Here is a 25,526-nt window from a genome sequence, read left to right as displayed (position 1 = left end):
AAAAAGTTGCAGAAATGCAAACATACTGCAATGAAACGTACTGGAATTGGAAAGGCAAGTGTGGCGTTATTACTGTTCGCTTCTGAATTCCTCCAGAAACAAGCATGATTAGAATGCAGAGGTAAAAAAGAAAAACCAGATTCCACTACCCTTTAGTCTATATAACATACTTATACAGCTACGATTCATTTTTTAAAAGAATCTCTGAATGTGGTAGGAAAGAATTTATGAACATTTCAAATTGCTCATTTTCAGTTTGGATAGAAATCTGATTCTTGTTAGAGTAGCCCAACTGAGATCAATAAACTCCCATTGATTAAACGTATAAAATACGGTAATGTTGAAAATACAAGTACAGAATTGCTAGGGAGGAAAGTCCTACAAAATAAACAAAATAAACAAAACAATGTCACCGCCTTAACCAAATTAAGAATGTTTAGTTCACCACAAGCTTATTACTGAAGATTAGAGGGTGAAAGAGGAGAGCGCAAACTATGGTCTGAAGCTCAACATCAAAAAAACTAAGATCATGGCCACTGATCCCATCACCTCCTGGCAAATAGAAGGGGAAGAAATGGAGGCAGTGAGAGATTTTACTTTCTTGGGCTCCATGATCACTGCAGATGGTGACAGCAGTCACGAAATTGAAAGACACCTGCTTCTTGGGAGAAAAAAAAAATGACAAACCTAGACAGCTTCTTAAAAAGCAGAGATATCACCTTGCCAACAAAGGTCCGTATAGTTAAAGCTATGGTTTTCCCAGTAGTGATGTATGGAAGTGAGAGCTGGACCATAAAGAAGGCTGATCGCCGAAGAATTGATGCTTTTGAATTATGGTGCTGGAGGAGACTCTTGAGAGTCCCATGGACTGCAAAAGAAGATCAAACCTCTCCATTCTGAAGGAAATCAGCCCTGAGTGCTCACTGGAAGGACAGATCCTGAAGCTGAGGCTCCAATACTTTGGCCACCTCATGAGAAGAGAAGACTCCCTGGAGAAGACCCTGATGTTGGGAAAGATGGAGGGCACAAGGAGAAGGGGACGACGGAGGACGCGATGGTTGGACAGTGTTCTCAAAGCTACCAGCATGAGTTTGACCAAACGGCGGGAGGCAGTGGAAGACAGGAGTGCCTGGTCCATGGGGTCACGAAGAGTCGGACAACTAAACAACAACTAAAACAACTAAACAACAACAACAACAACAAATCCCATCAGAAAGAGAGCTGTAAAAGATGCTGACCAAACAATAAGAGAGAAGAAAATATGGACTGCCAAGATTACACACACACACCCAACCCAGTCAGATTTTTCATGAGCAACAGCAAACTGGTCAGCCATTCAAATGGGGACAAAGGGCAGGACCAATGGCATGGCTCCGTATAAGGGAGATTCCTAAATTAAAGCACTTGTGGGGGGTTTTCGGTTCAGGAGAAACGTTACTAATGGGTTTATAAAATTTGTAACAGTGGCTAGCGAAAGATCTCCCCTCTATCCCAAACTTAACTATAGCAGGAGGAAATGTGTGAGCCTGTCTAGTATTTAGCAGCTCATCTGGTAACTGCTGACATGCAAGTGAAGAGGAGGAATCCTGTACCAGGTTCTGGAGCTTTTTGTTTTTATCAGTGGCTACAACCTGTGTTTCCATGTGACTTGCTGGGGAGAGAGGGTTCTCTTCCTTCCAGTGTGGAAATGCAAGCTAGCAGGCTTTTAAGCAGCCTAGTAAAACAACTGCAGGCTGGCAGTTCTTGCGAGCTTATTCACAATACAAGAAGAATGAATCTTAGACATGCAAGGCCATACTCTTGCTTTACATCCGATTGCCTATTGGTCTAATCCACCAGTCGTCTTGTGCTTGCATAGTCTTAAGATGTGAGTGTACCATTCCAAAAATCAACCCTTCACTTTCACTCTCTCTCTCTCACACACACACACACATACACACACCCCTGGATTGGAGAATTAACATTCTCATTTGTTGATCTATGTTAGCCATTTATTTGCTACTCTTCTGTATGGAATAATTCTTGATATAGGTTTCCCCCCTAAAAAATAATGTCAAAAATTAGGGAGCATCTTATACATGGGGCCACCTCCTCCCTTTTTCTTAAATCTGAGTCCCCCAAAATAGGGGGCGTCATATACATGGGGGCGTCTTATAGACGGAAAAATAGGGTAACTTGAATATAAAATCTAATGACAACAAAACGACGTGAAAGTAAAAACGGTGGACTGAAGCCAGAGGATGCTGTTTTTATGCCAGATCAGACCATCTAGGCCAGTGTTGTGGCAGCAGATCTCCAATATTTCAGATGGGATTACTCCCAGCCTCACTTTGAGATGCAAGAGACTGAACCCTGGATTTTTCAAACGCAAAGCATGTGATCTACCACTGAAACATGCCCTCTCCCCACAGGCTTGTCACATTCAGTGCCAAATGAGCGACCCTGAGGAGAGCATTCCACAGATGTGGTGCTATCACATAGAAGATGCTCTCCTGGTCGTTTCCACCTCCCTCCAGATGGCAAGGACGCCCAGAGGAGAGCTGCAAAGATCGCATTAGTGCACAAGTGGTCCCATAATTGGTAGCAAATTCAGCATTTCCTCTATCAAAGTCCAACTTCCTGTTAGTTCAACTTGCAAGTCTCCTGTGAAGCCTGGATAGAAGACCTTTGTAAAATTCCTATACAGTGGTACCTCAGAAGTCAAATGGAATCCGTTCCAGAAGTCCAGACATTCGGGAACCAAGGCGCGGCTTCTGATTGGTTGCAGGAAGCTCCTGCAGCCAATCGGAAGCCACAGAAGCCACGCTGATTGTTCGGGTTCCAAAGAACATTCGCAAACGGGAACACTCACTTCCGGATTTGCGGCATTCGGGAGCAAAAATGTTCGAGTCGCAAGGCGTTCGTCAACCAAAGTATGACTGTATACGTAAAATACTTACTCTTCTTCAATTTATATCAAGTACCGGCAAGTCCCAACTCGCATGCATTTGAGTCACAAACAACTGTGCACTCATGAGCCATTTTCAGTGCCAAAAGGGGGCAGGGGTGCAACGGGCTGGCACGCACAGCAGTTGGGAACAGAGTACCTACATAAAACAGGGATTCCCCTGTACTGGGGTAGGCAACCTAACGCCCGTGAGCCAGATGTGGCCCAATCGCCTTCTCATTCCGGCCCGCGGACAGTCCAGGAATCAGCGTGTTTTTCCATGAGTAGAATGTGTGCTTTTATTTAAAATGCATCTCTGGGTTATTTGTGGGGCATAGGAATTCGTTCATTCCCTCCCCCCCCCCAAAAAAAATGTAGTCTGGCCCAGCAAATGGTCTGAGGGACGGTGGACTGGCCCACGGCTGAAAAAGGTCCTGACCCCTGCTACAGTATACCTGAATCTAACTTGCGCACATTCAGTTTTACGTGCTTGGTAAAAAAAAAAAATTAAGGAGGCAGAAATGGGGCTGGTGTTGGACAGGAAAATTGGCTTCCAGGTGGAAAAATCGAAATTGGAAACAGAGTTGCTAGAATCCAAAACTAAGAACTTGTAAAAAATGTATAACTTGCTGTTGAAATGGAATACGCAGGATGAAATAGTTAAATCAGCTATGATTAAGTGGGCACAAGATATTGGTCATAACATTATGTTTGCTGACTGGGAAAGGTTGTGGACCACAGGCATGAAATTTACGGCATGTAATGCCCTGAGAGAGAATATTATGAAAATGATTTATAGATGGTACATGACCCCAGTCAAGCTTGCAAAAATTTACCACTTATCAGATAATAAATGTTGGAAATGTAAAGAAAATGAAGGTACTTTTTTTCACCTCTGGTGGACATGCCCAAGGATCAAGGCTTTCTGGGAAATGATATATAATGAAATGAAAAAGGTATTTAAATATACCTTCTTGAAGAAACCAGAGGCCTTCCTCCTGGGTATGGTTAGCCATGTGGTGTTAAAGAAGGACAGAACTTTTTTTATGTATGCCACAACAGCAGCAAGGATTCTTATCGCAAAGTATTGGAAGACACCAGATCTACCCACCTTGGAAGAATGGCAGATGAAGATGACAGATTATATGGGACTGGCAGAGATGACTGGCAGAATCCGAGACCAGGACAAAGAGACAGTGGAAGAAGATTGGAAGAAGTTTAAAGACTATCTTAATAAATATTATAAAATTAATGAAGGCTAGAAAGACATGGGTTTAAAAATTAGTGGTTTGCAGGGGTGTTGATTAAGGAAAAAGAATAGAATTATTAAAAACTATGGGAAACATGGGAATGGATTTGCTGACAAGATATATGAGATTAGAATACAGAAGGGGGAGGTGTGAGGAGGTCGGGGAAATTAGGTTTAGAAAATAAGGTTTGAATTTATACTTGTTTTTGGTTTGTTGGTTTATGTATGTTTTTATTGTTGTCTGTGTTTATATGTTTTTATTCAAAACTTTAATAAATATCATTTAAAAAAAGAAAAAAAGAAATGGGGCTGGTGTCTGGGGGAAAAGAATTTGCCAATCCTGCCCACCACTGCACCCTATGTGTTTTGACATGATTTGGGCTTTAGGCATGATTCCCAGAATATAACCCTCATGCAAGTTGTGGGCTAACTGCAATATCAATGTCCAAATTATTTAGCTAAATGAATCACAAAGATTAAAAACACAAATATTTCATTTGCTGTATTCTACCCTCAAAGAAAAAAAATACCCACCCCCCAAAAAACTAAATCTAAAACATTGGGGGGGGGGAATGTAAACTTTATCTCCTTTCTCCTTTGGCTAATGCCAGTCCTGTTGATTCCAACTGACCTTATTTTCAGGTGTTTTGTTCAGGGTCTACAAAACTTGGTAGGACAGGTTCCCAGAATTCTACGCTCAACATTACAAATGGTAGTCTTAGTACTACAATGCACACTTTGGTGTGGAGGAATCCTTGATGACAATGAAGAGCAGAGGCACTACTTGTCAGGGGACAAGGCATGAATAAATGGGTCCCTGTGAACTTTCCCCACTTTTGCCACAAGAGTGCCATACTTAGCTAAAACAGATCGCTAAAACTTCTTTCTTAATCACAATTCTTTACTTCTATAGTGTGTTCCAAGCACTTCGCAAATGCCATCTGTTTTCTGTGTAACAAACCTATAAAGCTCAGTTGGTTAGTGTTATGTACTGAAGTTCTCACCCTGGGCCAGCAGGGGGATACTGTAGATAGTTATGCAAATGAAGGATCGAAAAGTGACGTTCAGTGATTGGATAGTTTTAGAAAATGGCAACAGTTACATTGTTCTGGAGCTCTATATAAGCAGGCTGAATGAGCCCCTCAGCTAAGTTCTGTTCTGACATCTGAATAAAGAAGAGCTGTTTGAAGAATCACTGTGTCGTCTGCTATGTTCGCCCACAACTTAACAGTTAGCTCACTTGAGTGTGGTGCTGGTAATGCCAAGGTTGCAGGTTTGATCCCCATAAAGGACAGCTGCATATTCCTGCATTGCAAGGGTGGGTGGATTAGATGATCCTCAGGATCCCTTCCAACTCTATGGATTGGTCTAATTCTAATAACATCAGATGGTCTAATTCTAATGACATCAGTTATTATCCACATGTAGCAGTGGAGCGGGAGGCGATGGGAACATCAAGGCTGAGAGAATAATGGCCTGCTAAAGATCATCTTGTAAGTACTTAGCAGAGACAGGCTTCAACCTGGCTATTCTCCAGTTCCACACCTCAGGCATAAAGCTACACCAGCTCTTGACCCTGCAGGTAATATTTTGGAACTGCTCATCACCATGACAAACTGTTGCAGAAGCTCTTCACGTTTTTCATTTTTAGGAGTATACGTTTTAAGAGGATATACCGTATTTTCCCGTGTATAAGACTAGGTTTCCCCCCTAAAAAATAATGTCAAAAATTAGGGGGCATCTTATACACGGGTCTATCTTCCCCCATTTTCTTGCATCTGAGTCCCCAAAAATAGGGGGTGTCTTATACATGGGGGCGTCTTATAGACGGAAAAATACAGTTGTGTGTGTGTGTGTAGATAAATGTAAATATAAATATTCTTAGATATACACCTAAGTAATATTTCAAACAGAATGTGTTATTTTCCAGAACTGAAATTGGCTACAGCACTCCTGAGTGACTATTCTGTGGCAAGCCTGGGTTTGTTGCCCCTATCAAGAGAAGATGTCATGATCTGAATGTACGTCCTATAGAGCGAAAAATTCTGTATATGGCAGTCCAGAAGTCAGGAACAGGGTACATACCATGGGGGAATAAGTTTATGACCATTGTTTAGCACATCAGTTAGGTGGCAAGCCATGCTGGAACACACTTTAAGGAAAAGTATGAAGTATCATTGGCCAGATTTCGTTCCACGTTATTTGCCAGTAGCGAAACCCAAAGTAAAAACACACAGGGGTTCAGAAAGCTTTGTTTCCAGAAGTATGCATGCTGGCCTTTGCTATTTGATATTTGATAAAGACACTTTATCATTATTTAACATAAAAACCAGCATAAAAACCAGGGTGGAGGCTGAATTTCAGCCAGGATTCTGTCAGTCTTTCAAAATAGGCTCACAGATTTCTGAGAAATTCACGAAAGTTAAATCCCAGGGGAGAATTCCCATTATAAAATGAATGTGCAGATACTCATCTTTAGAAGACAAACATTTTTATTGCCATACAAAACACAATGAGTTCTCTAACCAAATGTACTGCTGACATCTGATCAGATACTGATAAAAACTCCTGTACTTTATTTACAAGGCACTGTATCCTGAATTCTTTAGCATGGAAGGAACCACTGCTGCGTGTATCTTAAAGAGTCACTACTAAATGCAAAATTTAAATGACTCGCCAGAATGTTTTCATTGCATCCACACATTTAATATAGGACTGCAATATGAAGTTGCTCCAACAGAACAGACGTGAGTCCACTTCTGTTGGGCAGTATCTCCTAGGTTCTTCAGTTTAACCAATATGATCTTGAATATACATTTATTGGGGGGCAGGGAATGTCATGTTGGGTTTTTTCTTTGTTTCTTTATAGTTGCATGCACATGGGGACGGATGCAGTGGTAAACCTCAAATCCCATAAAGAGGAAGGGCAAAGTTTAAGAAGTCTGTGAAAGTCAGAATAAACTATCTTCATCCCCTAAATACAAAGCGGCACACCTGTGCACACAGCAAACAAATTAAGCCAGCCACTGTCTTAAAAAGGTAAAGGTAAAGGTACCCCTGCCCGTACGGGCCAGTCATGACCGACTCTAGGGTTGTGCACTCATCTCACTTAAGAGGCCGGGAGCCAGCGCTGTCCGAAGACACTTCCGGGTCACGTGGCCAGCGTGACGAAGCTGCTCTGGCGAACCAGCACCAGCGCAGCACACGGAAACGCCATTTACCTTCCCAATATAAAGCGGTACCTATTTATCTACTTGCACTTAGGGTGCTTTCGAACTGCTAGGTGGGCAGGAGCTGGGACCGAAAGACAGGAGCTCACCCCGCCGCGGGGATTCGAACCGCCGAACATGCGATCGGCAAGTCCTAGGCACTGAGGTTTTACCCACAGCGCCACCCGCGTCCCTTTAGCCACTGTCTTAGCTTGAATCAATTCTCATGAATCAGATTACAGAGAAATGTCTTCCTACAAGTCCTATTAAACAACAACATTCATCCAGCATAAGAAAGGGTAGGTCTACTCAAGAAAACTTGCTACAATCATGGAAAACTGCAGCAGCCAAAATTGATTTTAATTTCCACAAATCACAAACTATAGTTTAAAAACTCAAGAGGTGGAGCGGAGAGTCTGCTATCCTGTAGAACACCCCAGAGAAATTTCAAAACTACTTTTGCTCCCCTTGAAATTTATCAGAGGGACTGCCCCGAAATCACATCAGAATTTAACTTCAGGAAAAATTGAGAGGCAATTCATAAAAATTCAAGGAACACTGACAAACAACATCCTAAAGCAAGTCACCTTCTTAAAGCATTCATTCTTGCAAGCTCCCAGAAACCCAATAACTATTAACTAGACTGAAGGCGCAACAACCAGAGTCAAAACGGAAAACACAACCTCAGTTTAAAACATAAAGGGCAGGAGCAGGGTGATCCAAACAGTAATGTTATTAGTGCTTGGAACTCAATTGCTGCCTACCAATTCACCAATCATAAAGCAGGTTACATCTTGTTACCTGGATCCCATACATTCAGTCTATAGCTGCAGTAAATAATTAAGAAGTATGCTTCTTTTACAACAACCTTGGGATCCCTTGAAAAGTTATGCTATTATAACCACCAGCCGAACTCCCAAAATACGCCAAAATTATTCAGTAACATTCTCGATGTTTTCGCTTCCAAAAGTCTGAGTTCTCTGAAGTGTTCTGTTCCCCAGCTGAGCCCATTCAAAAAAACCACTTGAGGAAAACAAAAAGTAACTGTGCGTAGTTGAAGGCACACAGGGAAGAAATGAAGCCCTCCTGCTAGATTTATCACCCCACACATTCTTCATGTAAGAACACCCCAGAATTATGACTTCTTTGAATCATTTGATTAAGAGAAGCAGCTTTAGCTTTAGATGAAAGACAAACCTAATGTTTCTACAGTATTCTTCTTTTCAGTGAAGAGATTCTCTACTCAGCTATGCATTACTCAAGTCAAACACACATACAGGCACACACAGAAAACACTCATGTTGTGGTACAAAACCAGCAGATTCTACATTACAAAGCAAGAACACTGGATGCAGCTTCTGTTATCCTTTGTGGGGTTAAATGCCGGACTGTTTATTCCTCCCGTTAACAGAATAATAGAAACATCATTCATTCATACATACCCTCCAACGTTTCTCCAATGGAAATAGGGATGTCCCATTCCCTAGTGTTAATTTTGCTATTTGTATCCCACACATCTTATTGGGTTGCCCCAGCCACTCTGGGCGGCTTCCAACACATATAAGTACATAATAAAACATTAAACATCTTTTTTTATAAAAAAAAAATCTTCCCTGCACAGGATTTCCTTCAGATGGCTCCATACCCTCCAACATTTCTCCAGTAAAAACAGGGACATCCTAAGGAAAAGCAGGACATTCCTGGATCAAAACAGAAACCAGGGCAGCTTCTCTAAATCAGGGACGTCCCTGGAAAATAGAGACACATGGAAGGGTCTGTGTGTATCTGCCATCAGCATAAGGCAATAAGTTTGTCCAACTCCAGCCCTCTTTTCTGCCTTCGTAGGCTCCGTGCTGATAACCAGGGTGGGATGAAGTACAGGTAACATCCACCGCCGCCGAAACGTGGTTTGTTTGTTTTTAAACACGCGCGCCCGCACACACACACGTTCCTTGGATGCACGCAACACCTCGAGAACGCTGCGATTGCAAATGCCAAAAAAAAAAGAGAGGTCAGGTTACCTGGCCCCAACCTGCGCGCTTGCACAAAAGGGGCATTTGAAAGCGAGCCGTCTCGCGGGCTGCCTTGCATTTCCCCCCGCACCGTGCAGCCTGCGCTTTTTTCCCCGAAGAGAAGGGCGACGGAGCCGGCGGTGGCCCCTTCCAGTGCCCGGAGGAGGAGGAAGAAGAAGGGGACTCACTCACCTCGGTGCGAGTCTGCAGCCTCTTGTTCATCTCATAGATCCGGTACTCGGGCTGCACCATGTACGGCGTGTGCCTCCGGTAGAAGGGGCCGAAGGGCGAAGAATAGAAGGGGTCGTGCGGCGCCGCGCTCGACATCTTGGCGAGGCTCAGGGCGCGCGGGAGGCGGCGGCGGCGGCAGCCGACAGCCGCGCCGAGCACATGGGCTGCGCGGGGCGGGCGGCTGCTGCTGCTGCTGCTGCTGCTACTGCTGCTCCCCGCGCGGGGAGGGAGGGAGGGGAAGGGAAGGCGAGGCGGGCGCAGGCGAGGCTGGGCGGCGGGGAGCGAGGCTGGCGGGGAGCTTGTTTCTCAAGGCGCCGTCGGCGGCGAAGGGGTCATTTCCTGTCCGCCTCCTGCGAAAACAACGCGGGGTTTGGCCCCCCCTCCCTCTCGCTTTTTCTCCTCAGGGGGACACAAAAGGAAGTTTCCTGTGAGGAACTGGGCTGGGTGGGGGGGGGGGGCAACAGGGTCGGCGCTTCCCCGCCTTCCCCACCCAGCCAAGTCGCCAACAACACCACACACACACACACACACACACACACTCGCAACCCCAACCAGAAACGTGCCTCGAGAGACGCATCCTGCCCCTTCAAAGTTTCAGTTACAGATAGGTAGCCGTGTTGGTCTGCCATAGTCAAAACAAAATAAAAAAAAATTCCTTCCAGTAGCACCTTAAAGACCAACTAAGTTCTAGGTATGAGCTTTTGTGTGCATGCACACTTCTTCAGATACCTGTACCTGTGCAAGTTTCTTGGTGAGGTTGATGGACTTCCATTTCATGCGGCTCAATGTGCTGCTTTCCATAGTTCCAGTTACAGATAGGTAGCCGTGTTGGTCTGCCATAGTCAAAACAAAAAATTCCTTCCAGTAGCACCTTAAAGACCAACTAAGTTAGTTGCAGGTGTTAGGACGCTAAGTTAGGACGCAGGTGGCGCTGTGGGTTAAAGCCTCAGCGCCTAGGACTTGCCGATCGAAAGGTCGGCAGTTCGAATCCCTGCGGCGGGGTGCGCTCCCGCTGCTCGGTCCCAGCGCCTGCCAACCTAGCAGTTCGAAAGCACCTCCAGGTGCAAGTAGATAAATAGGGACCGCTTACCAGCGGGAAGGTAAACGGCGTTTCCGTGTGCGGCTCTGGCTCGCCAGAGCAGCGATGTCACGCTGGCCACGTGACCCGGAAGTGTCTCCGGACAGCGCTGGCCCCTGGCCTCTTAAGTGAGATGGGCGCACAACCCCAGAGTCTGGCAAGACTGGCCCATACGGGCAGGGGTACCTTTACCTTTACCTTAAGTTAGTTCTAGGTATGAGCTTTCGTGTGCATGCACACTTGTATCTGAAGAAGTGTGCATGCACACGAAGAAGTGTGTATCTGAAGAAGTGTGCATGCACACAAAAGCTCATACCTAGAACTAACTTAGTTGGTCTTTAAGGTGCTACTGGAAGGAATTTTTTTATATCCTTCAAAGTTTGTTGGCTTGTTTCCTGATTTGCCTCCCTCAGGGAGACAGAAGGAAAACACAGGACAGCATCTTCTGCCAGATTAAAATGGCCACAACTTGGTTCAGTTTCACATGTAGGAAACCTGGGCGTGTAGACGGGTCAGTCAGGAACTGGACACTGCACAACGTGCATTTACACAGCTGGCCCCCTTTATCCCCACAGCTGAGGGGAGGACTGTGACCCACAACTGTGGGCTTGTGGCCAGAGATTCCCCTCCAGTGGCATAGCAGGGTCAGGTGGTACCCGGTGCAGAAAATTTCTTGTCACGCACCCGCCCCTCCCCATTGAAATGCAGTTGGACTCCCAAGGGACTGCAATCTACTCACAGTACAGTCATACCTTGGGTTGAGTTGCACTCCGCGGCAACTCGGAAGTAACGGAGCGCGTTACTTCCAGGTTTCGCCGCTTGTGCATGCGCAGATGATCAAAATGACATCACGTGCATGTGCAGAAGCGGTGAAAAGTGGCGCGCACGTGCGCAGACGTGCCATCACTAGTTACGTTTGTTTCTAGAGACGAACGGAGCTCCGGAACGGATCCCGTTTGTATCCAGAGGTACCCCTGTATAAAAATACCGGCTGTGATTGTCATTGCTGTTGAGCTTTTGGGGTAGGCAGGAGGTAGGCAGGTGGTGCGCCGAATATCACCCCCCTAGGTGATGACACCCGGGATGTGCTGCACCCACCTTGCTCTGCCCTGCTCCCCTCAAGACCCCTTTAATGGGGAACCTGATATCGCAGAAGGGATGACTCGCCACATCAACCCCTCACTGAATATGGGGCTAAAGGATTCCGCCCAAGACCCAAAACCGCCAAAGTTGTGCCAATTGCTATGGGGAAGGGAAAACATGCGGAGCAGGGGAAATCCCTTCCCTGCTCCGAAAGACAGCAACCATCGCCCAGAAAGCTAGAAAGGGAAAGGTAAAGGTAAAGGTACCCCTGCCCGTACGGGCCAGTCTTGGCAGACTCTGGGGTTGTGCGCCCATCTCACTTAAGAGGCCAGGGGCCAGCGCTGTCCGGAGACCCTTCCGGGTCACGTGGCCAGCGTGACATCGCTGCTCTGGCCAGAGCCAGAGCCAGAGCCAGAGCCAGAGCCGCACACGGAAACGCCGTTTACCTTCCCGCTGGTAAGCGGTCCCTATTTATCTACTTGCACCCGGAGGTGCTTTCGAACTGCTAGGTTGGCAGGCGCTGGGACCGAGCAGCGGGAGCGCACCCCGCCGCAGGGATTCGAACCGCCGACCTTTCGATCGGCAAGCCCTAGGCGCTGAGGCTTTAACCCACAGCGCCACCTGCGTCCCTTTAGAAAGGGAAAGGTGAGCCTAAAAGAAAAGATACAAGTACAGGGAGGGCTCGGGGGGGTGTGATGCTCTGGGGCAGACTGCGCTGCTTGATTTCAGTGCAAGTCCCCTTTTATTCTTTAGAAGTGGACTGGAGTGAAGACTGCTCACTTCCGGTCCGCTCCCTTTGCCCTGCCCCCCAGGCCACCACAGAGAAAGGTAAAGGTAAAGGTACACCTGACCATTAGGTCCAGTCGTGACTGACTCTGGGGTTGCAGCGCTCATCTCGCTTTATTGGCCAAGAGAGCCGGCGTACAGCTTCCGGGTCATGTGGTTGAAATCTCAGCTCTTCCTGCTTGCACCAAGTTCTACTTCTCAATTACAAAATTGCATGAAACAAGAATGTTGGGGAATGCTGGAGAATATGGCATTCTGGGTCCTATTCTGAGAAATTCCTTGCATCTAAACCCTGGTGTCTCTAAACAAAGCAAGAACTCAGCTAGCAAAAGCGGCGGCATGGGAACTAGAAGTAAAAGGATCCCGTATCTGCAAAGAGCCAAGGTAGTGCTGTTCACTATCCATTTCTGAATATGCTTAGTTCTAGATTCAGGTAAGTAGCCATGTTGGTCTGATGTAGTAGAAATATATACATATATATATATAATGTCCAGTAGCACCTTAGAGACCAACTAGTTTTGTTCTTGGTATGAGCTTTCGTGTGTGCATGCACACAAAAGCTCATACCAAGAACAAACTTAGTTGGTCCCTAAGGTGCTACTGGACTTTTCTTAAATTTTTTAAAATATATTAAACATGTCCAGATTGGCCGCAAATACCAGAACACAGGCAATGCAGGCCTATTCCTGATCAGTTAATTAGTACTGGTCATGTACTGGTCTGTTTTAGCACTGTGCAATTTTTCAATATATTGACCAAAATCCTTATAGTTAAGAAGAAAATTAATATTAGATTCTAGATTTTGTATTTTGTGCTAGTCAATTGAACAAAAAAAACCATCATAGCAGATATTAATCTAATATCAATTAATGAGCCTACCTAAACATCTTTCTCAGCCTGGTATCTGAGGCTGACAGTGTGGGTGCCATGAATGTTTCCCTGGGGAGAGCATTCATTCATTCATTATTAAATTTCTCTACCACCCTTCATCCAAAGATCATAGGGCGGTTCACAACATAACAATATAAAATGAGAATACAAAAAAAAACCCAACAACCCGAAAAACATATTGTTTTTGCTTTATTTATGCTTACGCACCAACAAGATACACAAAAAGAAATAGACATCCCCAAAGGGCCTAATTTTTTTTCATTGTTTCTGGTTTCTTCCTCGCACGGCAAGGGTGAGTCAGGAGTCAGCCTTTGGTCCTCACCATTTTCATTTCTCTTCAATCCTTTCTCCCTCCTTCCCCGTTGTCCTGGTCCCGTGGGTTACCCAAGAGGCGAGGTCCAAGTCCGGTCCGTGGCCAAAGGTGCAACGTGGAGGCAGTCCGTAGTAGCTGAAGCTGGGTGGAGGGCAGGGAGTCGGGTGAAGTCAGAAACAGGTTTGCAAGCAGGGAATCAGGGCGGGTCAGGAGCTCAGGCAGGAAAGGAGGATAGGGTTCGGGCAGGAACTAGCAACCCACAACTTGCTCCCACAACTTGGGACTGGGGTTTTATCTGCCCCGAGGCATGGGGCGGCCACGATCCTCTGGTGACTCCCCTCTCCTGGTCTGGAGGTGAGCACTCCTCCTGCAGGAACTTAGTTCCCACCGCCTCTCTGCCCTGAGCCTCTGAAGCTCAGGAGAGGCTGGAGGGTTACCTCGATCTCATCGCCCTCCTTCTTCCCTTACTCCCTTTTAACTCTTCCAAAGCAGAGCACCTTCCCTTGACCCATCACGCCGGCAACTCATTCCAGATCTTCTACAATTATGTCCTCTTCTTCAGGTGCTGGCCTAATACAGGCCCGGTTTCGAGCTATTGCCTTCTCGAGCTCTGCAAAGGTCTTGAAGAGCTTTGTCACAACTGGTGCCACAGGAGCCTGCTCCTTGTGCTGGAGCGGGGCCACTTTATTGCTCTTTTTGAGCTGCATTACACTTCTCAGTCTCCTGGGCCACTCTGTTCCGCGAAGGACAAGTCCGCTGAGCTTTCCTTCTTCCTGAAGGTCTGGAACTGACCGCATGCTTGCTCCTGGCTCCGCCTCCTCTTTAAGCAGTCAAAATCAGAAGAAAATCCGAATCCTCTGCTTTCTCTCTTACCGCACCTACACACCTCTCTCTGTCTCTCCTCATGAACCCACAATGGACACCTGTAGTTGATGGCTTTTAAGGGAAAAGCAGCAGATGTCACAAAGGAGGGCAGGCCATTGTTACCATGGCAACCCACCTACCTTGACCCTGGGCCCAACTCCCCCCCCCCAATGTTTCTTCAGAACTTTGAAGCACCTGCTGTTCTGTCTGCAGGTGAATCTTCTCTTTTGGAGTTCATGTTTCTATATTATTGGATCATTCTTCATTCAGCCCCATTTCCAAAATGTCCTGTCTAATCCTCTGCTATGGACACCCCTAGACTTGGGAGTCTTCTGGTGCATTTCAAGGGCTCTGTGGTTTAACCCACAGCGCCACCCGCGTCCCTACCCCATCAGATATCTGCATGCAAAATAATGGAATGAATCAAAAAATTCTATTGTACATAAAAGTTCTGTAGGAATTTTGTATCATTTGCCCACCTTTCATGCGGCAAACTGGCTGGTTTAAAAACAGTTTTGGGCAAACGCTGTCCACCATCTGACCTGGTGAGCGGATGTGATCTTCTCTAGCCCCCCCAGGATTTGTGCGTGTGTGTTTAGGTGGCCAGAGCAGCAGATTAAGAGTAGTGACAGTTGCAAAGGGGGTTCATCCGTGGCTCAGATCCTGGTGGAAATATGAATTTGGTAAATATCCTTGAAAGCTGAAGAAGGAGAATGTAAACCGCTTGTTGAGGGAAATCAGCAAAGTAGGGGCTGGATTACGTAGGAGAGCCTAAATATTCTCCTGTGGAATGAAGTCTGGATATCCTCCAAGGAATCTTATTGGTATATGTGGCGTTTGCCTCCTAGGAATGGGTCAAGGAAAGGGTTAAAATGGGTGTGATGGGATTGGCCAGTGAGAGTGCAAGGGGGGAGTAAAAGATAGAGTGGGACGTTTTGAAAAAGTCAGTTGAGGGTTAGGAGTTGGGAGTTGAGGTTTGTCAGTTGGGAGTTGAGGCTTGGGTGTTGGGTGGAATAGGCAGTGGGTTGGTCGAGTTGTATTGTGAGAGAGTGAGAGGAATTGTTAGGTTGAGTCAGATAGATAGTTGGAATAATCAGTTTGGAGTTGTTAGGAACTAAGGCTACTGGTCCCATCACCTCCTGGCAAATAGAAGGGGAAGAAATGGAGGCAGTGAGAGATTTTACTTTCTTGGGCTCCATGATCACTGCAGATGGTGACAGCAGCCACGAAATTAAAAGACGCCTGCTTCTTGGGAGAAGGGCAATGACAGGCCTAGACAGCATCTTGAGAAGTAGAGACATCACCTTGCCAACAAAGGTCCGTATAGTTAAAGCTATGGTTTTCCCAGTAGTGATGTATGGAAGTGAGAGCTGGACCATAAAGAAGGCTGATCGCCGAAGAATTGATGCTTTTGAATTCTGGTGCTGGAGGAGACTCTTGAGAGTCCCATGGACTGCAAGAAGATCAAACTTCTCCATTCTGAAGGAAATCAGCCCTGAGTGCTCACTGGAAGGACAGATTGTGAAGCTGAGGCTCCAGTACTTTGGCCACCTCATGAGAAGAGAAGACTCCCTGGAGAAGACCCTGATGTTGGGAAAGATGGAGGGCACAAGGAGAAGGGGGCGACAGAGGACGAGATGGTTGGATAGTGTTTTCGAGGTTACCAGCATGAGTCTGACCAAGCTGCGGTGGGGCAGTGGAGGACAGGAGTGCCTGGCGTTCTCTGGTCCATGGGGTCACAAAGTGTCGGACACGACTAAATGACTAAACAACAACAACAACAAGATTAGGAAACTGACACGAGAAAAATAAACTGTATCCATACGCTTGTTCCTGCATTTAAAAATAAACTTGATCATTTGTTTATGTTAACAATTGTCTGGACTCCGTGTGTCCCCATGAGAAACGGGGTGGTGGCAGCGAAGAATGCGACTGCAGTGGTGGCACAGGGCTAATAATAATAATAATAATAATAATAATAATAATAATTTTTATTTATACCCCGCCCTCCCCAGCCAAGGCCGCGCTCAGAGCGGCTTACAAGCAATAATAAAAACTAGCTGAATGATTACAACTTAAAAACAAAATTAAAATACAACATTAAAATACTGAAACATTAAAATATTAAAATGTAGCCTCGTCGCAGGAGGAGAAGGAAAAGAAAAAAGAAAGGGAGGGAGGGAATCAAATTGGCTCCAATAGACCGTGAAACGTCCGGGGGCCCTGTGTGATCGCCACAGTATAATAACCAGCAGGGTTAAAACAGAAAAGCAAACAAACAAAACAGCCAACTAGCCAGAACTTTTGAACACTAGTCCCCACCCCACCCCCACCCCAAGTCTGGCTTATGTTATGAAAGGGAAATGGTCCATTTGAAATAATGAACGGATTTAATCATAATTTAGCATTTATGGAGAGCTTTCGTTTGAGCACCCTGGGTACTTCACATGTTTGATCCTGTAATGTCTCTAAGGTGTATCCATATTATATTCACCCCCATATTACAGGTGGAGGGATGAGGGCATGGGAAAGTTGCTGGTTCAAGGCTAATGCACAAATTCCTGGCACACGTGGACGTGCGCACACAAGGGCAAGTGAAAAACAGCAGCAAACAATTCCCCACATTGAAAATTATTCTCTTAAGAAGTACAGTACAAGAACAATCAGTTTCTATGCAAATAACACAAGAGACGCAGGTGGTGCTGTGGGTTAAACCACAGAGTCTAGGACTTGCTGATCAGAAGGTTGGCAGTTCGAATCCCTGCGACGGGCGGCGAGCTCCCATTGCTCGGTCCCTGCTCCTGCCAATTTAGCAGTTCGAAAGCACGTCAAAGTGCAGGTAGATAAATAGGTACCGCTCCAGCGGGAAGGTGAACGGCATTTCCATGCGCTGCTCTGGTTCACCAGAAGCGGCTTAGTCATGCTGGCCACATGACCCGAAAGCTGTACGCCGGCTCCCTCGGCCAATAAAGCGAGATGAGCGCTGCAACCCCAGAGTCGGCCACGACTGGGCCTAATGGTCATGGGTCCCTTTACCTTTATGCAAATAACACATGACGCAAGGTACAAGCTCTCTCTATGCGTATATGAGTGTATTGTGAGAGGGTGTGCATTAGAAGTCACATGTGAATCACAGTACAGGTGTGCAGCGCAGCTCTTTGTGTATAGGTTTACACAGATTGCACACTCATTGAATGCAACATGTGCAAAATTTATTGTGTAATAAAACCAGGACAGTGCAATAACAGCAGTTATTGCTGTGCAATCTGGGAATTTATAATATAGAACATGGGTCAGCTCAGCAAACTTTTTCCGCAGGGGCTGGTCCACTGTCCCTCAGACCTTGTGGGGGGTCCAGACTATATTTTTTTGGGGGAAATAATGAATGAATTCCTATTCCCCACAAAATAAAAGGACACATTCTACTCATGTAAAAACATGCTGATTCCTGGGCCGTCCGTGGGCCGGATTCATTTGGGGCTGCCCACCCCACCCTCACTGATTCCTACTGGGGCAATGGGACTTATCCTTCCCATCATTGCCTCAACAGCCCCCCTTCCACATGTCTTCTCAGAAGGGGGGGGCACTGGGGGAACCTCTGGAGATTACAGTGGTACCCCAGGTTAAGTACTTAATTCATTCCGGAGGTCCGTTCTTAACCTGAAATTGTTCTTAACCTGAAGCACCACTTTAGCCACCAGAGCACAATTTCTGTTCTCATCCTGAAGCAGAGTTCTTAACCTGAGGTAATATTTTCTGGGTTAGTAGAGCCTGTAACCTGAAGCGTATGTAACCTGAAGCGTATGTAACCTGAAGCGTATGTAACCTGAGGTACCACTGTATTTGCAGAGGGGACAAGTAGAAATCCATTTCTGCAGTGTTGGATATCACCCATACAGTTTAAAACATGTCTAAACTGAACAATTAAATTGCATGGGAATGAATGTGATTAAGAGTGACAGAAGTCTTGGGAGTTAAGGCTGTGAAAGATTGCCCTGATTTTTATTTTTATTTTAAAAAATGTAAGTGAATTAGCAAGAAGGAGAAGCTGACCAAAACGGGACTGAAAGAGAATTAAAACTGCACTGCTGGATTATAACAATTTGTGGTGATTATTATTTAGTAGAAACTGTGCACTTAAAATTGAAAGGAAAGTGAACTGGAAATAGAGATTGCAAATGTAGCTTGAAAAATAATGGAGTCTGCTGAAGTGAATTCTAAAAAAAAAGGAGGTACACATGAGGCAAGTCTATTAGAAACAGAATTGGACCCAGACAAAAATAAAGAGGCTGTATGAGATTGTGAGGAGAGTAAAAATATTTTTTAAATGCTAAGGAGAGCAAGACAGAATTTGAGACTTAGCAAACTGGTGCGTAATGTATCTCTAAACATTATATAACTATAATACATACCTTAAATTTTGACTTAAATTTGAACAAATGACATTTTCTGAAAAACACTGATTAGTATACTGAAGAAGACTGATAAATGTTATTTTAGTATCAGTTTTTAGACTTGCTGAATTGTTTTGAATATATAATAATGTGGAAGTTATCAGCTTAATTTTCGGGTTAAAGTAAAGGTGTGTATTATAAGGGCAAAACCAAAGCAAAATTCAGTGTATAAATAAGAGGAAAACAAGAAAATGAAAAAGTTTTTGAACAGAAATATAGATATCAAAAAATGAATTAACATGAAATCATAACTGAATAATATACATGAAGTATAGTTGAACAATTTAAAATGAAGATTGGAAACCTTAATTTAATCTATTGGTAGCCTAATTCTCAGGGATATTCCTGGAAAGTGAAGGATCAGGAAATTTGTTAGCTTTTACGGAAAAAGAAATAGCAAAGCTTTTGAACTTAGAGTCTGTTTAGTTAGAATCTGAAAATTAATTAAGCATCGCAACCTCAAAACATGAATGAGATTATCAAGAGAATATAAAGCTAAAACTAAAATATTAGGGAAAGAACCATAGTTCCATGGTGGAACAAATGTTTTCTATGTGAAAAGTCAGAGACTCAAACTCTGGCGTCCACCATTTGAAATATTAGGTATTTTAGACTGAAGTAGTGTGAAAAATCTGACTGAGACCTTAAAGTGGAGCTTTTCGTCAGAAGAGGCCACACTTATTCAGATCAACAAATAGCCCAATTTAAGAAACCTTTCTATGTTGCTGTCATTTAACTGGCATAATAAAAACTTTTTGTTCAGAAGGTTGAGTTTCAGATGGCAAAATAGACCTATTTGCATGTTACTCATAGAATTGTAGATTTGGAAGCAACCCATGAATCTTGCCTTAACTCTACATTGCTGTGCTAGGTCCTCCATCTCACAACTATGTATTGACTGTGGTTGACTGTGTGGTTGCTCCTTATGTGTGAGCAATTGCTTGCACTTAGGAGCTCCACCCGATTGGGACACCTGATGTCACAGAGCCATGCCAGTCAGTAATTACACAGTCCAACGTTGGAGTTATTAGCAAAAACATGATCTCCACAGACTTGGCTGCGTGCCAGGCCTAATGATCATAGCAGTTCATTCCCAGTGGATCTTACTCCATGGAATCAGTTGCCAAGACTAAAGGTCCCTGCCCTCTCCCCACAGCTAACTATTCCTTCTCCTCTCCAGGGTTTTCCCCAAGCAATCAGAGACTGTGCCTGCATGCAGCCAATTTTCCCTCTGCCCTTTTCATCCCTCTCCTAGTGCCCTGAACCGCAGGATACCCAGAGGTAAATCTTGGTAGTGCACACAGTCCCAAGGGCAATACTAGAGTGCCTTCAGACAGTCCAAATGGTCAAATGCCAGTCCGGTTCAATACAACCAGCAAGATCTGAAGTCAATCTGCTAGGTCAGGTTCCTGCCTCTGCAGAGGATCCAGGGTTGGAACACCTAAGTCAGTCCCAAAGTCACAGTCCAGTAGAGTTCCCAAAGAGGTCAAGCCATGGTTTATCAATAGAGAAAGCTGAGCAGGCATGGAGTCACTGTCTTGCTTCCCTTTTATCCTTTCCAATCTTGATTGCTGCACCAGAGCTTGCCCCGCCCTTCCTCGGCATCCAACAAATCCATGGTATCTGACTGTGTTGAGTTCCTGAATGCATTGAAAAGTGGTTAGGGCAGCTCTCCCTGAAGCCTTTTGAGCACAGCGGGAATTTGCGCTGCGCTCCGAAGGATTTGGGTTCCTTTTGCTGAAGCCGGGAGAACAAGACTCTCCTGGCTTCAGCAGAGAGGGATAGCTGCGCAGCGCCCCTTCAGCGAAGTGGGAGGAGAAATGGAAGGGGCTCCATTTCTCATGCCGCTTCGCTGAAGGGGCGCTGAGCAGAGAGGGGGAGAATTTATTTTCTTGTTCTCCCCCTCTAAAATAAGGTGCGTCCTATGGTTGGGTGCGTCCTATAGAGCGAAAAATACGGTAAATCCTTTTCCTGGTCTTGCAGAGGACGAGAGGAGAGGCTTATGGAGGCTCCTTTCTGTTCATTCAGGTAGTGCTAAAGAATGTTTTAGTGTTATGTTTAAATGTCAGGAGATCTATTGATATTATTCACCACATTAATATGGAAGAAAAAAGCAGATTCATTTATCAACACAGAGAAGGCATTTGATTAAGTAGAATAGAAATCTATGTTTTAATGTTGATTGAGAGCTCATTATATAATAGTCCTCATTCTGTACTCTTCATAAATGAGTATCTTTCAAAAACCACGTCATGATTTTTGAGAATGGGGTACCCATGAGAAAGGGGTACAAAAGTTTCCCCTTGTGCCATTATTATTATTAGTATTACTACTACTACTACTACTACTACTACTACAACAACAATCGTGGCTGGTAGTTAAAACTAAATCCTAATGTCCATTCCACAAAGGATGGAATATCATTAAATAAAATGTCAATAAAAGCTGATGATATTGAAATTTCAGTGTCTATATCAGAGATGGGGAGTCTTTCTCAGACCAAAATCCACATTCCTATCTGGGCAACCTTGTCAGGGTAACATTCCAGTAGTGTGCAGACCAAAGATAAAAGTGGGCAAAGCAATAAATGCATGTTTCCCCCTTGTACAGTAGGCTAATTTTAATGCAAACACTCCTATCTATCCCCACCCCTGATCTACACCACTACAATCTTGCACTGTGCAGTCCTATGCATGTTTACTCAGAAGTAAGTCTGACTGAATCCAATGGTGCTTTTCTTCCAAAAAAATTGAGTATAGGATTGCAGCCTTAGGTTGCATTTACAAAAATAAAAAAAGGATTTGAATACCTACTTAGAAACACAAATTGAAATATTATGTATCTGTCCTATGCCCTGGAAACAAAATAAAATTATTTTCTTTTGAAGTAATTATTTATATTTATTAGTTTTTTATGGAAAAAAAAGTAAAAGTAGTTCAGGAATAACTAGTATTATTCTGGTTTTTGAAAAAATGAAACGTCAGGAAGCATAGGTAAAAGGAACACTGGTAAGTAATATCAGGAAACAACACAAACAAAGCTGGAATGATCAAAAGGCTTAAGAGATGTACACATTAGCAGCTTAAAATGCAGCAAGGTTGCTGCATTTCAAGTCGTGTTTGCACAATGGAATATACGTCAGAGTAGGGATGGGAATGTATTCAGATTTTTTTTTTTAATATGCTTTATTGTTTATACTTGCATCTGTACATCAAAGACATATTTTCTTTATTTTACATAAGTCAGTTTTGTCAAAGCGAAAATCCAACAAAAGAATAAAAGTCCTCCTGCAATATATTTAGTACATAAGTTTGACTTCCCGTCCTTTCCCAATTTTTCCACTCTAATAAACCTATTGCCTCAATATATTACTCATGAAATAATAATTTTCATACATATATGCACCTTGGGATGAGGGTGGCGCTGTGGGTTAAACCACAGAGCCTAGGACTTGCTGATCAGAAGGTCGGCAGTTCGAATCCCCGTAACAGAGTGAGCTCCCGTGGCTCAGTCCCAGCTCCTGCCAACCTAGCAGTTCGAAAGCACGTCCAAGTGCAAGTAGATAAATAGGTACCGCTCCAGTGGGAAGGTAAACGGTGTTTCCGTGCGCTGCTCTGGTCCGCCAGAAGCGGCTTAGTCATGCTGGTCACATGACCCAGAAGCTGTACGCCGGCTCCTTCAGCCAATAAAGCGAGATGAGTGCCGCAACCCCAGAGTCGATCACAACTCGACCTAATGGTCAGGGGTCCCCTTTACCTTTACCTTTACCTTTATGCACCTTAAGTGCATGGCCCACATCCTGGAATTCATCTTCATGAAGCTGCCATCTGCACATATGTGCAATGTCTGTCTCAAATGTACACACCATTCTCAAGTATGAAGTGAATCCAGATCAGAGCTGGTTTGAGAAAACCTCCCACCAAGCAGCAGTATTTCTCAAGAAACCACACAGGATTGACATAGGCATGAGCATAGACGGGTGGGGGGGGCGGTGCCAGGGGGCAGCTCCCCCCACAAGTCAGGTAAATGAATAAAAATACTTACCGGTAACTAAAAGTAGAAATTGTAGAAGAGTTTTGACAGATTTTTTTGAGCACTTGGGGTCAAAAGAAAGTACAGTGGTACCTCGGGTTAAGTACTTAATTCTTTCCGGAGGTCTGTTCTTAACCTGAAACTGTTCTTAAGCTGAAGCACTACTTTAGCTAATGGGGCCTCCCGCTGCCGCCGTGCCGCCGGAGCCAGATTTCTGTTCTCATCCTGAAGCAAAGTTCTTAACCCGAGGTACTATTTCTGGGTTAGCGGAGTCTGTAACCTGAAGCGTATGTAACCCAAGGTACCACTGTACCCCATTTTTTAGTGTATAAGACTAGGTTTTTACCCTACAAAATAATGTCCAAAATTAGGGGGCGTCTTATACATTGATAGTGCCGAGGGTGGATTTTCTTGCATCTGAGTCTCCAAAAATAGGGGGTGTCTTATACATGGGGGCGTCTTATAGACGGAAAAATACAGTAATTTAAAACAACTGTTGTTGAGACATTTCATTCCAAATCTGCTAGACAGAGCCAGACAAAGGACAATGGCTGGTGGGTGTCCTCCCCCCCCAGCATAGATCCTGGCTACACCCAAGGGCATGAACTGTGCCTAACATCATCTGTATGTGGCTTCAAAATTAGCAGTGGGAGCACAATGGATATGAAGTAAGTGCTAATGTGTGCACTTCAGCCATAAAATATTTGAGAGGGCCCCTCAAAGTTGATGGGCATTGCCATTCCAATGGTGCACACATGCTGTGGTTGCTACCACGCTCCTCCAGTGGTCCCCACCTCTCACCTTCCTCCTTGACTGAAGAAGATGTTGACTCTTTGACAGCATCTCTTGATGTCGTTGACATTTCCTGCACAAGGAAAAAGTGAGCCCCTTTAGTTTTGGACCACCACTATTCTGGAATATAGCATGGACTGCATTCTCAAATCAGATCATGTGTAAAACTGCATTGCAGATTTAGTCTAATTGTTCAAAACAACATCTATCAAAGTATAGACTTATTTGGTAGGTATTTTCCTCCAGATACTTGTCATGAAGGACACAGCTGGCAGTCAACATATAGAGCTGATGGCCATCTCTCTCTCTCTCTCTCTCTCTCTCTCTCTCTCTCTCTCTCCTCTGTCTCTCTTCAATAGCAACTACTCACTCACAGTTGCATTACATTAATGCTCAAATAGAAGTTCAGGAGTTGCTAAGGGAAAATAAAAAAACAACCCAGTGAAATTGCAGGAAATCTGATTCAGCTGTGTTGTGTGGGAAGTAGCAATGTGGTATTCTATAGCTGAATGACATAGGGCTTACTCACACAAGCTAGATAAAGCAGGCCACTATCTTTCAGGTCTTAATTTGAACTTAAGCGCAACTCACAAACATATTCAATCGTCCTAGGGTTCCGCCTGAAAAGATTTAATGCCATTTGCACTGATATTGCATCCTAAAGAAAACCAGTTTCCCATAACTCCAGCAGCACATTCCTGTTCTTAAGAAAGGTGCCAAAATATGAGAAGGACTCTTACCCACATAACCCAGGGGAATTTCTGTGCTGCAGTGCGCTAGCAGAACTTGTCATGGTGGTAGTTTAAATGGTAGTGGGAAACAAAGCAAACTTTGAGTGCATGAAACAGGGAGGTCTAGTGAGCACCAGCAAAGAAGAGAGCACAGGAAAACCTATGGCAGCAGCTATTTCAAAATCAGTACAGTCATACCTCAGGTTACAGACACCTGTAGCATTATTTTATAAGATATTTTAGAAGCAGTTGTTTCTGCTGCTGGCTAAATACACTGAACATGCCTACAGCAGGTACCTACAACACAGGTAGGAGGGCCCAGGGATGAAATCAATTGGCAGATCCACTCCATGGATATTTAAAGAATAGCCATCAAACATTTAAAGCCCATGACTGTAGCTTGTTAAGGAGGCTGGGAACTGTGGTGCTGTGAGGGGAAACTAAATTTCCCAGGATTCTTCCAGGGAAGTCATGTGCTTTCAATGTGCCTCAAATGCGCTTTAGATTAACAAGTCTCACGGAAGCAGGGAAAGGAGCAAAGCAGTGTTAGGTTTGTAGGTCATTTTCATAGCTAGGGCATCAGGGGCATGAGAAGTGCAAGTGAGGGTGGGTGCTGATCCAGGAGAAACGGGGAAAGATTTATAGAATTTGTTGCCACCTGCGAGGCAGGAGCTAGGCTGGGGGGGAAAGGGATGGTTCTAAGCAGTCAGAGACAGAGGAGGGGGCGCAGGACACGCTGAATCCTTGCCACCCCCTGCCCTGCTGCCTCCTAGAACCAAGAGGGGCATGGTCCCACAGTTACATCAACTGCTACGCCAGGCACAAACCCAGAAAAGCTAACGCCAGATACATAAACACTAGAAACATGTGTGCAT

General features: G+C 44.7%; 1 protein-coding gene across 5 annotated transcripts in view; it reads right to left on the bottom strand.

Annotated features, from left to right (window-relative positions):
- Positions 1–9,747, bottom strand: part of LDB2 (LIM domain binding 2) — a 237,886-nt gene extending 228,139 nt beyond the window's left edge. For 2 of the 5 annotated variants that reach the window (XM_079991701.1, XM_079991702.1), the window contains exon 1: positions 9,589–9,746. In XM_079991701.1, the coding sequence (XP_079847827.1) occupies positions 9,589–9,723 (135 nt within the window). In that variant the 5' untranslated portion in view covers positions 9,724–9,746. Of the gene's footprint in view, positions 1–9,588 lie in introns of all 5 variants that reach the window. The other 3 variants (XM_079991705.1, XM_079991704.1, XM_079991703.1) reach the window with 2 other exon arrangements.
- Between the last annotated feature and the right edge of the window lie 15,779 nt (positions 9,748–25,526).

The sequence above is a fragment of the Podarcis cretensis genome (genome assembly GCF_951804945.1).
Source record: "Podarcis cretensis genome assembly, chromosome: 9".
Classification (NCBI taxonomy): Eukaryota; Metazoa; Chordata; class Lepidosauria; order Squamata; family Lacertidae; genus Podarcis; species Podarcis cretensis.
This window is presented reverse-complemented; position numbering and strand designations above follow the sequence as displayed.